At 39.4% G+C, this 17,100-nt stretch overlaps 1 protein-coding gene and 1 long non-coding RNA gene across 5 annotated transcripts in view; one reads left to right on the top strand and one right to left on the bottom strand.

The window, feature by feature from the left end:
• The window catches only part of LOC104003113 (uncharacterized), a 157,305-nt gene that overhangs the window by 64,176 nt on the left and 76,029 nt on the right, over nucleotides 1-17,100 (top strand). The gene's annotated exons all lie outside the window — the stretch shown is intronic.
• The window catches only part of CHST9 (carbohydrate sulfotransferase 9), a 278,764-nt gene that overhangs the window by 34,838 nt on the left and 226,826 nt on the right, over nucleotides 1-17,100 (bottom strand). For 2 of the 4 annotated variants that reach the window (XM_001158505.7, XM_016933482.4), the window contains exon 5: nucleotides 3,006-3,043. The exons of 1 other annotated variant lie outside the window; for it this stretch is intronic. In XM_001158505.7, the coding sequence (XP_001158505.1) occupies nucleotides 3,006-3,043 (38 nt within the window). Of the gene's footprint in view, nucleotides 1-1,659; nucleotides 1,749-3,005; nucleotides 3,044-17,100 lie in introns of those variants that run through there. One more of the 4 variants, XM_054672062.2, reaches the window with a different exon arrangement.

Below are 17,100 nucleotides of genomic sequence, written 5' to 3' on the forward strand. Positions count from 1 at the left end.
CACAAGGTATTAATTCACTAAGGGTTTCAATTATCTGCTATATAAAAAGGCATAAACATAAAAGGTTTTAATTGTCTTTTATATAATAAGGCAGTTTCCAAAAATTAAATTAGGATTTTTACATTTAGTTTTCCCATTCTCATGCTGACCATATTTTAATTTGATTTTGAAAGCATTTTTGGTAATATTTTAAAGTATTATCTTTCATCTAGTATCATAAAAATTATTTAGAAAACCTATAGAAAATTTCATCTCTACAAGTAACATTTTTCAGATAGGAAATGATTGCAGCATTGAACTGCCAAAGAGACAGCTGAAAAAAAAAATGGGTCATGCATTCATCCCATTCTAGAACAGAGGCTGCCAAGCAGTTCACTGCTCATTTTTGTCCTGTTCTCGTAAACAAGCTGCGTTAACAAGTTACTTTTAAAAAGCATACTAATTTCCCCAGTGAATTGCACAGGAAAGAATCCAGCGTTCCCTCCAGAGGACTCAAATAGTTGTTTGTTCTCAGAGCTCAGGTGTGGTAAAATAGCCGTGGGCTAAAAGCACAGGCTGGATATTGGCCAGCAGGCTAGAGCTTCCCCTCCACTCCTGATTTCTCACGTTGGTGCACAACTCATAGCCTGCCTGATGTGGGGGGAAAAAAGACTCGATTTTCAATTTCAATGTAATTACACAATCTATAGTGCCTAATGGGAAGGATTTAGGGGTAAGATTAATGCTCAGCGGCGCTCCATTTTGCCTTTTTTTCTGATAAAAAATACTGTATTGATTGTCTAAAGTGGGTTTTCAAAAATGTTTTTCAAGAACCAAATTATTTTGGTGGCATAGTGATTTGAAAAAGAAGGTGACTTTATTTCTTGACTCTCTGCCAGAGTTTATATAAATTAGAGGTATAAGATACCTTTTTGAATTGTATTGCCAGTGTATCATTCTTGAGAGTGGGGAGCACTTCTTTACTTGGGAGAAGAATGAATAGAAATTTCACTGTAGGATTAGAAATATAAGCAATGATTGAAGGAGACGACGATCTGTTCTGAGAATGACTGTAAAATTAAAATATTAAGACCTTTCCCTCTTCAGTTAAATCCTAAAGAATTTCACTCTCTTATTGAGACTGAAAACCATTATAATTTTATATGGCATCAGATCAATATTTAAGATTATGAGTAAATATTTGGCATTCTATTTTGGTGTCTACATATTTTGTTAGTTTTGCTAAATGTAAAAAGAAGCTAAAATAGGAAATGAAAATCTACCCATGAGAAGTGACCTTAGTATATTTTTTGACCAATTGCTTTAGGTTGTTAAGTTAATAAGGGAAACAGGTAGGTTGTTACATTTATAAGGAAAACAGGGCTCTTTATAAGGAAAAGTATTCCTATATGATTTAAATAAATAAAAATAGCAGCAGTAAACTTTACTGGCTAACCATTGCTGAGCGTCACCAAACCACTTGAGCACATACAAATAATTTTAAATGAAGTAATAAAGAAACTAAGGGCCGGGGTGGTGGCTCATAGCTGTAATCCCAGCACTTTGGGAGGCTGAGGCAGGCAGATCATGAGGTCAAGAGATCAAGACCATCCTGGCCAACATGGTGAAACCTGGTCTCTACTAAAAATACAAAAGTTAGTTGGGCATGGTGGCACACACCTGTAGTCTCAGCTACTTGGAAGGCTGAGGCAGGAGAATTGCTTGAACCTGGGAGTCGGAGATTGCAGTGAGCCAAGATTGTGTCACTGCACTCCAGCCTGGTGACAGAGCGAGACTCCGTCTAAAAAAAAAAGAAAGAAACTAAGTTTAAAAGGCAAATGAACTATTTGAAATGGCCAATTGATTTTGCTATTTCACAATGATGGCATTTTCAAGTATTAAGAGAGTTGCTACTACAAGTCAACATGTACAACAGTATTTAAAAACAAAATGGCACCTGATTAAATTTTGGCTACTGAATTTGAAAAATAGTATATTAGCCAAATGGGTTGACTATTTTGAAAGCTTGATGAGTTACAGGGCATCTGGCACAGATTGGGTAAAACTAGAACTTTATTAGGATGGACTGACAATAGGAACTAGAATTAGAATTTCTTTTGGAGTGCACTTAGAAGGTTGAAAAATGCACCTTTGACTGGTATAAGTGTAGATTTACCACCCTTCTCTTTGGTAAGGGTAAACTGTAATTTATGCCATTGAAAGGAAAAAAGAAAGAAGATATGGAAATGTGTACCTATGGGTGAAACCCAAGCATATTTTTCCACAGGTCAATGTCTGCATTCTCTGACTCTAGTGGCACAGGCAGGGTTTGGAGAAACTGTAGCTAAGCTGGCCTGGGGAAAAATTAGGTGGGTGGGGCAAGATATGCTTTTGGGGAAGGCCTCTCTTTGTTTGTGTGGCTGCAGGTCTCAAGCTCCTAAAACAGTTCTATAGAAGGACACCATCTACCTAGAAATACAAAAATAGATCAGTAAGAAGATGGGATAAGAAAACCATGATGCAGACAGGAAGATGCTGGCCAACTGTGAGTAGAAACAAAAGACCAGAATGGAAGATCAACTTGTGGTATATAGGGGGCCAGTTCTTAGCTGTTTGGGAGGCAGTGACTTTTAGCTAATTGAACGAAAACCTGAGAAAATCACGGAGAGTCACCTTAGTTAAGGGAAAAGTAGATGGAAGTATCTATTTGCTGCCATGATAGTATCAATACAGAGGTCACAATAAGGTCACAGAGATACTTGCAAGTTAGAACTGGCAGAGTCTCATTAGTCTACTGTTTCCCGTTTGGATAGGATGTGGTAGGGAAGGACTTGGCTTGGGAGGAGACAAAGAAAGTGCATGGTCATCTACATATGACCAAATATGTTTTTTTCCCCAGAACCAATAACATATATATTGCTCATAACTAACAGCTAACATTACCCCCTGCCTTTTTTACATTTACACATGTTTATTAACATTGAAACAAAATTCTATATTAGAGTTTATGAGAAATGAGAGAATACCTGGTTGGTGATATGTTCCTGGATTTTTTCTGTACTCACTGAAAGAGAAAGCAAAAGAATTTTTACATTAAAGCATGAAAATGAATAAAATGCGGTACTGATGCAGCTCTGTTTACAGTAAACACTTCCAAAGTGGTCATGGACTCTCTCTATCACAATGTGGATGTTTACAACCACTTCAATAACTGGGGGAAAAAAGCCAAAACCTAAATAAACTGTGTTAGGCAAAGATAACAGAAAATGGAGTGGAAATCCAATAAGGGTGATACCAGCAGAATGTATTAAACTTTCACAGATAAATGATGAAGAGATGAAAAGGACCGAAGAAAAATTTGAACAACAGCCAGTCAAAACAAAGTTTTCCAAACAATGACAACCTATTGAAGTATAATACTAATACTGAGCTCAGGGAACCCTGAGAACTGGACAAGGAGATTTGAGGTGGCAGGTGGCAGAAGTGCTACTTCAAAAACATTTCTTACGTGGGAAGTGATAAAGGCAATATTATACTTTGTTGTTATGGTATTGCCAGAGATTGAAGTACAAACCAACAGTTCTATAAATTGTATCTTGATCAGGATGAAAAACATGCAGAGTAATGTATGACAGGCAACCAAGGGACATAAAAAATAAGGATTCTAATATAATATATTTCTCTGTCATTGTGAAAATAGCCTGAAAGTGATCAACGTTATGTATGTCTTAAGTAGAGGAAAATAAAATCCTTAGTAGTAATAAATAAAAAACAAACCATGAGAAAAGAAAAGAGAGAAGACATTTAGTGGCATCACAGTTATTATGTGTTTGTGAACACCTTAGTGTGTTACAAACATTTTATTAAATGTGTCCCTTTTAAAAAAACAAACTTTAATTTTAATTGAAATAACTGTTGAGTCACATGTAGTTGTAAGAAATAATGCAGAGAGATTTCTTGTACTTTTTACCCAGTTCCCCTAATGGTAACATCTTGAAAAGCTATAGTACAATATTACAACCAAGATATTAATATTGATACAAAGAGTATTTTCCTTACCACAAGTATCTCCCCTTTTGTCCACTACACTACATCACTTCCCCTCCACCTCCATGCTTTCCTTAAACCCCGGCAACCACTAGTCTGTTTTCCATTTCTGTCGTTTTGTCATTTCAAGAATGTTATACAAATGAATCATAAAGCATAGAGCCTTTAAGGATTGGCTTTTTTCCTCGGCATACTTCTCTGGAGATTCTTCCAGGTTGCTGTGTGTGTCAATGTGGTTGGTTTCTTTTTATTTTTGATATATTCTGTGGTATGGATGTGCCAAAGTTTGTTTAGCCATTTACTCATTGAAGGATATCTTGGTAGTTTCTAAGTTCTGACTATCATGAATAAAGCTGCTATAAACATTTTTGTACAGGTTATTATGTGAACATAAATCTTCATTTCTCTGGAATAAATGTCCAGAAGTGACATTGCTGGGTTATATAATAATTGTAGGCTTAATTGTTTGAGAAACTGCCAAACTGTTTTCAAAAAAAGATGTTCCAAGTGAAACCTACTGGTCAATTAGTCAACCAATAATAAGTATACTTAAAAATTTTGTTAAGTATTCAGTACCAAGCTCGATGTCATATGAGATACAGTAGAAGTGTAAGGCATATAGGGGAAATTGAATGGTGATGTTCAGAGTGGGCTATTTGATGGTGTCATTGTTAGGAAATGCCTGATGCCTGGGGCCAGTCTCAGACTTGCCAGATAATAAGAATCAATTTTCTTCATTTTTTTAAGGGCAATCTCAATCAGATACTCTTGATATGTTTTAGATTTCTTTTGTCAGTTTATATGTGGAGTGTTTAAAGAAGAGACAACATGGCTTGTGGGAAAAGGTTGGCCTTTTAAATTACAGATCACTGGTGTTTAAATGTGGGCTCCCCAAAGAAGTGACATTTGAGTCAAAACCTGAAAGATGATAAAGGAGTTAACTTGACCAAGAAGAGGGGGGAGAACTTTCAGGTAGAAGGAAGAACATGACAAGGGCCATGTGATAGGAGGGAGCATAGTGGATCCAAGGATAGAAAGGAGGCCAGCATGGCAGGTGTGGAGAGGTGAGCAGGGCATAGTGTGAGAGAGGCTACACAGATAGGCAGGAAACCCCGCAAAGAAGTCAGGTAGATCATTTTTGGGAAATTTAAGATCCTCTCAAGAGCAGTGGGAAACTGACCATTAAGGGGATTCAGGCGAGTGCACAGGTAGTGACATCAGAATAGCATGCACAACCTATGTCCTGAATGGTATTGCCCAGGTTTTCTTCTAGGGTTTTTATGGTTTTAGGTCTTACGTTTAAGTCTTTAATCCATCTTGAGTTCATTTTTGTATAAGGTGTAAGGAAGGGGTCCAGTTTCTGTTTTCTGCATATGGCTAGCCAGTTTTGCCAACACCATTTATTAAATAGGAAATCCTTTCCCCATTGCTTGCTTTTGTCAGGTTTGTCAAAGATCAGATGGTTGTAGATGTGTGGTGTTATTTCTGAGTCCTCTGTTCTGTTCTGTTGGTCTATATATCTGTTTTGGTACCAGTACCATCCTGTTTTGGTTACTGTAGCCTTGTAGTACAGTTTGAAGTCGGGTGGTATGATGCCTCCAGCTTTGTTCTTTTTGCTTAGGGTTGTCTTGGCTATACGTGCTCTTTTTTGGTTCCATATGAAATTTAAAGTAGTTTTTTTCTAATTCTGTGAAGAAAGTCAATGGTAGCTTGATGGGGATAGCATTAAATCTATACATTACTTTGGGCAGTATGGCCATTTTCATATTGATTCTTCCTATCCATGGGCATGGAATGTTTTTCCATTTGTTTGTGTCCTCTCGTATTTCCTTGAGCAGTGGTTTGTAGTTCTCCTTGAAAAGGTCCTTCACATCCCTTGTAAGTTGTATGCCTAGGTATTTTATTCTCTTGTAGCTGTTGTGAATGGGAGTTCACTCATGATTTGGCTCTCTGTCTATTATTGGTGTATAGGGATGCTTGTGAATTCATGACTAAAACACCAAAAGCAATGGCAAAAAAAGCCAAAATTGACAAATGGGATCTAATTAAACCAAAGAGCTTCTGCACAGCAAAAGAAGCTATCATCAGAGTGAACAGGCAACCTACAGAATAGGAGAAAATGTTTGCAATCTATCCATTTGACAAAGGGCTAATATCTAGAATCTACAAAGAACTTAAGTAAATTTATAAGAAAAAAACAAACCCCATCAAAAAGTGGGCAAAGGATATGAACAGACACTTCTTGAAGACATTTATGCAGCCAACAAACATATGAAAAAAGCTCATGATCACTGGTCATTAGAGAAATGCAAATCAAAACCACAATGAGATACCATCTCACACCAGTTAGAATAGCGATCATTAAAAAGTCAGGAACAACAGGTGCTGGAGATAATGTGGAGAAATAGGAATCCTTTTACACTGTTGGTGGGAGTGTAAATTAGTTCAACCATTGTGGAAGACAATGTGGCGACTCCTCAAGGACCTAGAACCAGAAATACCATTTAAGCCAGCAACCCCATTACTGGATATATACCCAAAGGATTATAAATCATTCTACTATAAAGACACATGCAAACGTATGTTTATTGCAGCACTGTTCACAATAGCAAAGACTTGGAACCAACCTAAATGCCCATCAATGACAGACTGGATAAAGAAAATGTGGCACATATACACCGTGGAATACTATGCAGTCATAAAAAAGGATGAGTTCATGTCCTTTGCAGGGACATGGATGAAGCTGGAAACCATCATTCTCAGCAAACTAACACAGGAACAGAAAACCAAACACCTCATGTTCTCACTCATAATTGGGAGCTGAACAATGAGAACACATGGGCACAGGGAGGGGAACATCACACACTGAGGCCTGTCAGGGACTGGGGGACCAGGGGAGTGATAGCATTAGGAGAAATATCTAATGTAGATGATGGGTTGATGGGTGCAGCAAACCACCATGGCACATTATACCTATGTAACAAACCTGTGTGTTCTGCACATGCATCCCAGAACTTAAAGTTAAAAAAATATATATCATACGCAGATTTGCATTTTTAAAAGACCACTCAACTCTGGTTGGCAACTGAAACACTGACTCCTCAGGGTGTCAGGGGTGGCAGCAGCACTACAAAACCTTAGTTTTGTTTCCTTTGGGACTAAGAGAAATCTGCAGAAATTGAAGAGACAAATAAGAGCCAAACAATAAAATATTCACACCCTAATAATGCAGCAGCCTACTGAACTCTAGAAAATGGACTAAAGGACAGCATGGTATCTAATAGCAGCTCTGACAATTACTAGGTGTTTGAACTGGGGCTAGTTACTTTAATGCTCTGGCTTGTTTGCCTATCTATAACAAAGGGTTAACAATATCCACCCCTTCCCAAATTTGTGAGGATTGAATGAAATAAGAATGAATTTTGCAGGTAAAGGATAAGAGAGGGGCACTCCAGGTAGTTGGGGCAGGACAAGGAAAGAAATCTAAGAGGCAGGTAAGTGTAGGGTGTGTGTGGGTGAATCGTGAGAAGTTCTGAGTGGCTTAGGTAATACACGCATACACTTTAGCAGGTGTGGGGATGGAATGTGGGAAGAGGGAAGGGGCCCAGCCTTTGGAGGTTGTGACTTGGGGTGATATTGGAGGCTTTGCAGGCAGAAGGAGGCCAGCAAAAGTCTTTCAGATGAGGATGAGGTGGCCAAAGCAGTTCTTGAGAAAGATGAGTTGAGTGGTGATGTGGAGACGGGTTGAAGGGGTAGTAGAGGTGGGTGGTGAAGACAGCAATGAGCATGTGCTGTGTCCAGGCAGAAGGGGTGCGGGCTTGAGCCCAGGCAGTGAGAATGGGAAGGGAGGGATGCCAGGAGCAGGTGGTATTTCTGAGGTAGGTTCTGGAGATTGATTGAATGTGGGAAATACAGGAGCAAGAAGCAAGGACAACACTCAGGTTTTTATTAGGGAATCTGGCAGATGATAGCATTATTAAAGATACAATGAGAATACAGCAAGACCTCATCTCTACTTTTTTTTAAAATTAGCTGGGTGTGGTTGCATGTGCCTGTAGTCCCAGCTACTCAAGAGACTGAGGTGGGAGGATTGCTTGAGCCCTTGAGTTCAAGACAGTCCTAGAAACATAGTGAGACCCTGTCTGAAAACAAACAAACAAACACACAAACAAACAAACAAACAAAAAGATACAATGGGAGAAGGAAAAAAAATGAAGAGGAAGTTAATAAGTGAGGCTTGTGCCTGTAATAAAGAGGAAGATACCTGTAGGTTACAGAAGCTGACATGACAATTATGGCAGATTGAATAATGGCCCCCAACATGTCCACATCCTAATCAGCCTGTGAATACGGGACCTTTCATGACAAAGGGACTTTGCAGATGTGATTCAGTTAAGGATCTGTGGATGGGAAGCTTATCTGGACACATCCAGTGTAATCATAAGAGTCCTTATAATAAAGGGGCAGGAGAGTTTACAGCAGAGAGAAGGCGAGGTGGCAGTAACAGCAGGGGTCGGAGTGATGCCATTGCTGAAGAGGGCTGTGAGCCAAGGACTGTGGGCAACCTCTGGAAACTGGAAAAGGGAAGGACACAGATGACTCCTAGAGCCCTGCAAAGGAACGCAGCCTTGCTGATACCCTGATTTTAGTCTGGTGAGGCCCATCTGAACTCTGACCTTTAGAATTGTAAGATGCATAAATTTGTGTTGTTTTAAGCCACAAAGTTTTTGGTGATTTGTTACAGCAGCAAAAGGGAATGAATTCAAACAAGTTCTTATGCTTTTTCTCAGCTGTTCCTCAAGGGACGGGGAGGAAAGCACACTGCTGCTGAGTAACTGCTGTGTCCTGGGCCTAGGCGACATACCTCACAGACATTATGTCCTGAAAAGTAGAGATTATTCCTCCTATGTTTTTAAAGATTATGTGACCAGGGCTCAAATACATGCAGAAACTTGTCCAAATTTTCATGGTCTATGGGTGAAAGGACAGCCAGCATTCTAAGGAACAACATAGCTACTCTTAAGACATAGAAAAGCAAACTTTCATTATATAAAAAAGACATATGAACATGCAGGTTTTCAGCAGCACAATTCGCAATTGCAAAAATGTAGAACCAACCTAAATGCCCATCAACCAGTAAGTGGATAAAGAAAATGTGGTATATATACACCGTGGAATACTACTCAGCCATAAAATGGAATGAAACAATGGCATTTGCAACAACTTGGATGGAGCTAGAGACCATTATCCTAAGTGAAGTAAGTTAGGAACAGAAAACCAAATATCACATGTTCTCATTTATAAGTGGGAGCTAAGCTATGAGGATGCAAAGGTGTAGAAATGATGTAATGGACTTGAGGGACTCAGAGGGAAGGGTTGAGGGAGGGTGAGGGATAAAAGACAACATATGGGGTACCGTGTACACTGCTTAGGTGATGAGTGCACCAAAATCTCAGAATCACCACTGAAGAACTTATCCATGTAATCAAGAACCACCTGTTCTGCAAAAATTATTGAAACAAAATTTTTTTAAAGCTAACTTTCAGGATAAAACTAGTCTTTTTTGTCTCATATTTGGGTCTTATCCCTCCAGCTTTTGGTTAGAGGATTAAAGAGGGAAAAAATAAAAAAATTGACAAAGTTGTCTGACTGGCAGATTAAGTGGAGAGTTATCCCAGATTTCTTAAATTTTAATCTCATTATGTCTTCACAAAACAAAGCAGAATAAACTGCAGAGGGAGGTTGTGCACATTGTTGGCTCATCTTATGATGAAGGTGGTGTTGAGACACTTCTGTGCATTCATGAGCTTCAGGAACTATCATCAACATGGGTGAGGAAGGACCTATTTCTCTAAGATTTATAATTCCAGGACAACTGCCTCAAATTCTCCAAACTTTGCAGTGAGACTCACTAATTCTTCTCATTGTAAGTTGCTTGATTAATCACCCCGAACTGATTAAAATTCTAGGGAAAGTTATTTTGCTGCCTAAACAGTTTAAAGCAGTGGTTCTAAACCTCTTTCAGGTAACAGGCCCCTTTGAGAATCTAAGAGCAGCTATGATTCTGCATTTCAGAAAAGTGCCAACACACAGAAAAAAGGGAAAATGGCAGGAGGCTAATAGACCTTCTTCAGCCATGCATAGATCTGCAAGAATCTATCTGTTGCTCAAAGTCTTTTTTTTGAGCAACAAAATTTGCTCAAATTTTGGAAAATACTTCTTTTCTAGGTATCTCAGTAGGAACTTTACTCTCTCAAACCATAAATTTGTAGTGCCTTACATAAAAAGTTACAATTAAATCAACATAAATCTTTTGTTTTAATAAATAAAGCATATTCATGGCTTAGATTTTAGATCACATTTATAGATGAGGAAAATTTCTAGGCCCAAACAGTAACAGTGAAGCTACTACTGCTGGAAGGAATAATGTGCCACCTGTGTCTTAAATCTCAAGAGCAGAGACTTCAGGGCAGAGAACACCATACACATCACCTCTAGACTAGGTTGCTGGGAGCCAGAGGAAGAGCTTGGTGAAGTGCATGCAGCCACCATCTGCTCCCATCACCTAATGCTGCAGAACCAACTGGAGCTGTGCTACTTTGAGATAAACTAGAGGTGGGTTCCTGATCATATTACATGACACTCTCTCCCATTGTTAGCAATTAGGCAAGGACATTAGTGACAGAGGGGCATCCACTGAAAAAGACAGAGCAATACTGAAACAGCAAAGAGGAAGCCACTTAGACATTCTTGTTTCTTCAAATATCAGAAGCTTCCACATCATAGCAGGAGGGCTAGGGATGGACTTCACCTCCTAAAAGCTGTTGTCATTTGGACCAAACAAGGCTCCCTGGACTTCTGGCATCATCTGCTGGCCTGAGATCCAGTCGGCTTTTCGGGGTGTTGGAGACCTTTATTTTACAATCCCCATTGTGGATCTCAACTCCACCAACTATGTCCTCAGGCAGGTAGGACTCCTGGGCAATTGGGACATCAACAATTGTCTGTGGTGGGGATTTTGTACATAGAGACTGCCTTTGCACCATAGCCTTTACCGGAGGGAAATCTTATTTCCTGCAATGAACAGTCATTTGGGGCTCTGACAATTGGTATAAACCCTGGAGGACCAGTCCATCCAGAAGCACTTGGTACCTGGGTGTATCTTTTACCACCTTGTGAAAGTTTATTTTGAATCATAGGCTCTAACGTTGTGAAATAATATTTCTTGGATGTAGGCTTCTCTGGGTAAGTTACTAGTCCCTCAAAACTACAGACTCATTAGCTGTGTAGTCATTTTCTCTAACTTAAAGAACTAAAAATGTAAGTTTAATATCTTATAGTATAGTATATTCATTCCAAAAAATATAATACCTTCACTGTGTCAGATACCTGCTAAGTGCTGGGCATGCAAAGATGATACAGCAGGGTGCTTGCCCTCAAGGAGGTCAGGGTCAGGTGGCAGAGAGAGATAAGTGAAGATAAACTGCAGTGCCTCCTGAGAAGTGTTTTCATAGAGTTATGGATAGCAAGCTGTGGGCACACAGATGGGGAACAACCAATATAATTGGTCTTGGGGAACAAGTAGGTTTCCAAGAGGTATGCTGCCATTAATCACTGCTATACTCCCTTTTAACTCATGCAGGAATATGTCTTGAACAACCAGGGACCATGATTTTAATTGATTTATTCTTAGCCTTTCACTTCATGGAGTTCAAGAATATCTCTTGAATATGGATATCTAAGTATCTGTATTGTACTATCTATTGGATATCTCTTTTGCATGTTTGAGCAAATTCTAGAGATACGGTGAGTTTAAGAACTGAAAAATAAGTTCAGAGATAGGACCTGTCTTTGTAACAGGAATCAGAATAATTAGAAGGTGGAATTTGAATTAGGTCTTCAAAATGGATAGACGTTGGGGAGAATAATGGTGATGACTACCCTAACTAGGGGAGAGGGTTTAAAGAGAAACAGCATTGCCCAGGCAGGTCTGGGTCAATTGCTTTATGTTTAAAGTGATAGACAATTTGGGGGGCAATTATGGTTTTTTCAGCAGAGGTGGGTTATAAAGGAAGATTAATCTGGTAAATAAATTGCTCAGAGTAGGGGGAGAAATTGGAGAATATCTAGGAGGCATTGGTGGGGTGCATAAAGTAAGTTATGGGTTGGGGCCTAGACTCAGGAGGTAGAAATGAGAAGGAAAATGAAGAAAATCAAAGACAGCATGTTGAAGAAATGTTTGAGAGAAACTGGTAACAAATGAATACAGGGAATAAAGATTAGAAGGAGTTGTACCTGACTTTATTCATTCATTTATTCCAACAAATACTGTTTGATCAGCTGTCAGGTGTCATGTATGGATGGGTACAAAGTTCTGGAGACCCAACTGTGAACAAGACCATTGCTCCCAATTAGCCTGCTCCTTTCTCCCAAAGAACTGGTTGGCTCTGTTCTCCCCTTTTCCATGACATTGTCTCTTTCTGTACTATCACCTACATTTAGCATGACCACTTCTGTAGGGGTGCTTGAACTGTTTTGAAGGTGCGACATGTGAAGTCTTGAAATGGGGCAAGGAAAAGGAGATGAGATTATGAATCTATTCCTCTTTCCTGGGGTGCAATATGCCCATTATAGATCTGCACATGTAGAGTAATTTCATATTCCAGAACTGTGGAGTTCTGGAGTATCACATCCCCCTCTTTTCCCCATCAAATTGTATTTTAATAAGGAATCTGAGAATCTGGGAAAGAGGGCCAATATGGTGATCTGAAACAGGGCAGATTTGGTCATTCAGCAAACTGGGGCCCTGTCCTTACCTCTCAAAGAAGCACAGAGAGGAAGCTATTGCTTATGAAAAGGCACAGGACCAGGAAATAGCTCAAGGGGCCAATGACAGGGTGGGGAACAGGGACTCAAAGAAGTCCATGGGTAGCAGGACAGTGTGTCAGTGTCTTCAGAATATATCTACAATGCATGCTGTCTAACCACGATCCCTAATTTGTTGAGCCCATCAACATGTCTCCTCTGGACTATGCTGTTAGCCTTCTGGGGTCTCCCAGTTGCCACTCTGGCTCTCTCCAAGTTCCTTTCTTCATCTTGTAGGCCTTGCACCATCTGCTTCTTTCCTACCACCTCTACAACCTTGCCTTGCTGTCTGTTTCCCTTCCTTTCTACCCTCCATCTACTCTGGTCTTATGTTCATTTCTGGTCCTTTTGGGCCTCTTGTCTTTTGCACATGCTGTTGTCTTCTCTCTCCAATTTTGCAGGTCTGGTTCTTTCACATTTTTCAAGTCTCACTTTAATATTAAGATCTCAGGAGTTCTTCCCTGGTCACCCCATCTCTTCTTGTGATTTTTGATCTCAGCCTATTGTTTCTTTCATAGCACTTACCACAATTTGCAATTATTTTATTTGTAGGTCTGGTTACTTTTTTGCTTGTTTCCTATTCTATAATGTAAGCTCCTTGAGGTCAGGGACTACATTCATTTTGTTTATTGTATCCTAAGGACCCAGCTCAGTGATACTGAGACCACTATCAATTATTCCATAAATATATGTATTGAACACCTAGAGTGTTCAATATATATATTGATCTCAGTGGGTGAAGCCTTGCACTAGCCTCCAACATATTGAGGGCAGCTGCTCCTGGCCCTGGTTTGCTCATGAAAGAAAAGGTACATGGGTTAAAAATCTTTAGATGGATGATATTAGGGCCTGAGTTTGACTGCTGATGAATTCTGGGCCATATCAAATGCTTTGTTTGTGATAGCAGCCCTTTTCATATTCGTTCCCAACTGATTTTCCAAAATGTTTAAGCACCTCAATAACAGGAATTACACCAGAATTCTGTTTTGTTGTTTTTTTTTTTTTGTATTTTACACATCTATACCATCATAGTTCTGTATTAGGAATACAGTGTGCTCCAAATTATGGGAATTGAAGTGAAGGACTGAGAGTTAATTCTAGATAACTTACAAGATCATGATTTGCAATTTTCCTGATGATTAACCACATTACACTTGTCCTTTTAGTTTGAATTTACCCAAATTTCTACCATTTTTCCACTAAACTATTTACTCAAATAGTTTTTTTTGGGCACAGCTGTGGTAAATATATGCACTTTCTTTTAATTACTTTGTGCAGTGTGTGTAGCAAGGAAGCCTTGGGTAGGCTGGACAGCACAAGTGCAGGCTGAAATTGAGAGCCCAGGCACTGGAGAAGAACCCAAGACACAAGCTTGGGGTGTGTCTGGGGATGACAAGACAGGCTGGATACAAGTTTCCTTGGCAAAAGGTCAGAGGGAGTCCAGCATTCATGACATCTGTCCAAATAAGGAAGAGGCAGGTGACTACTGGTGGTAAGGAACATATCCATGCTTTGGAGGGACTTGGGTACCAGGTCATGTACAACTCAGGAAAGAAGGCAGGAGCTTAGCTGCTGGGGGCCTGAGGGATAAAGCAAGGGCTGATTCAGAAGGTAACAGGGCAATCTTCCAGTGACTGAGGTCAGGCAGTCAGTTGAGGATCAGGGGGACTCAGGAGCCACATAGTTCATTTCTGTGAGTTATAGCCATTTAAATATGAGAAAAAATTACCTCTTCCCTTGAGCTAGTAAAATTCCAATAAATTAAAGTATATAATTATAGCGCCAGGTGCGGTGATTCACGCCTATACTCCCAGCACTTTGGGAGGCTGAGGTGGGTGGATCACAAGGCCAGGAGTTTAAGACCAGCCTGGCCAACATGGTAAAACCCTGTCTCTAATGAAAATACTAAACCCTGTCTCTACTAAAAATTAGCTGGGTGTGGTGGTGCACACCTGTAGTCCCAGCTACTCGGGTGGCTGAGGAAGGAGAATTGCTTGAATCCAAGAGGCAGAGGTTACAGTGAGCTGAGATTGTGCCACTGCACTCCAGCCTGGGCGACAGAGTCAGACTCTGTCTCAAAAAATATATACATATATACACACACACAATTATATCATATATACAAATATACATATATCATATATAATTATATCATATATATATACACAATTATATAACCACTAGGACCACAAAAATAATATAATTGTGTACATATATACAATTATATATATAATATACAATTTTTTATATATATACACACACAATTATATTATTTTTGTGGTCCTAGTGGTTATGATTCTGCTAATGATAATGTTTGTCTCTTGCTTATGGATAGCCTTAGCCTGGTGGAGATGACAATATTCTCTGGCCTATGCAAGAAAAGAGGAGGGAATCCCACTTAACAAAAACTTAAGTCATTCTCAAATTTATTCAAATCATACTTGAAAAGGCGGAATGAAATTTAGGGGGATACGTTTTAACTATATAAGCCTTTGCTAATAAAAGATTAAGAAGTATGTGGCTTAGCATCTTTTAATTATTTTTTTCTAGCAACTTGAATATACAATGTTTGAAATCTCTGGTTGGATCAACATTATTTTGCTCAGAGGTTTGTGGACTTTGCATACTGATTCTTTCCTGTTTCCAAGTGCATTTGCTTTTAGGCTATTTTTATTCACTTTAAAGGAATTTTAATAACTTTCTGTTGACAGCATGGACAGCTGGTCTTGAGAATTAAAGAAAATTCACTTGCTGACTGAGGAAGGAAGTGACATCAATGAGCTTCTAAAGTCAGCCCAGGGGGGGAAATTGGCTGGTGAGAGAGTAGCCTTTCATTGCACTGTATTTATCGAGCGATGCCTTGAGATGCAAATTGCTGTATCAATCAAACCTGTGGTGCCTACCTCCAACCAACCCAGTGCAAACTGAAGGAACAATGCCCTGAAACACTGAGAATAAAAAGGATGAGGGGTGCAGGAGCCCAGAGGCTAAGTGAATTACGGAGCTCAGAATGCTCTCTCACCAAGCCTATACTTCATTCTCTGTCAAACCTCAGTTTCTTTGTCTAGAAAATGAGTTTGATGGAAACTGTTGGTTGAAGTCAGTCTGTTTCTTTGACAGATGGCTAAGAGGACCAGGTACTAATATAGATAGTGTAGACATGCTATCTCAGTACGTTTGTCCCAAAGAGAGCTATCAATTGCTTTTTATCCCCTACTGAGAGCTATTTAGAAATAGGAATTTTTAGCTGTCATACTTAGCTACTACCTTGATCCTTTGTTTTAAAACCCTGTATTCATTGTTTATAACTATGCGGCAAAAAAAAAAAAAAAAAAAGAAATAGCCAAGCATCAGATCTGGACTTTAATAACGACAATAGCAATCACAATCATCATCGTCATAATAATAAATGACAATTTTCACCACTATCAGAGAATCTTCTTCTGGAGTTGTAGTTACCTATTTTGCAAAGATAGCTGTGGTGTGAGTAGATTGTGTGTGTATGTGTGGGTTATGTTGGGTGAACAGGCAGGTATGTATGCATATACTCACACCTGTGCAAAAGAAAGGTAGAAAAGTGCCTAGGCACATTTTATGTTTATGACATGAAAAATTACACTCTACTTATTTCTTTCTTTCTTTTTTGTTGTTTTTGTTTTCTTTTTTTAGATGGGGTCACTCTTTGTCATCCAGGCTGTAGTGCAGTGGCACGATCTCCACTCACTACAACCTCCGCCTCCTGGGTTCAAGCAATTCTCCTGCCTCAGCCTCCTGAGTAGCTGGGATTACAGGCATGCACCACCACACCTGGCTAATTTTGTATTTTTAGTAGAGATGGGGTTTCTCCATGTCAGTCAGGCTGGTCTTGAACTCCCGACCTCAGGTGATCCGCCTACCTTGGCCTCCCAAAGTGCTGGGATTACAGGTGTGAGCCACTGCGCCTGATTCTCAGACATTTCTAGTCTTGACTTTGCCAGGCTATATGATATTTGGCAAATTACTTCACCTCCCTGGCTTTTGTTTTGTCTTTATTGCATAACAGGGATATAAATACTAAATTTGCTTATAGTTGTTTACGTTCTTTGACTCTTAAAAGAATGAGGAGTAATGAAAATTCCCATAGGATTGGCACAGATAAAAAAGAAGGGAAGCCTAGGAAACACCATTCTAGACATCAGCTCTGGGAAGGAATTAATGACTAAGCCCTCA

Source organism: Pan troglodytes, chromosome 17, assembly GCF_028858775.2.
Source record: "Pan troglodytes isolate AG18354 chromosome 17, NHGRI_mPanTro3-v2.0_pri, whole genome shotgun sequence".
Classification (NCBI taxonomy): Eukaryota; Metazoa; Chordata; class Mammalia; order Primates; family Hominidae; genus Pan; species Pan troglodytes.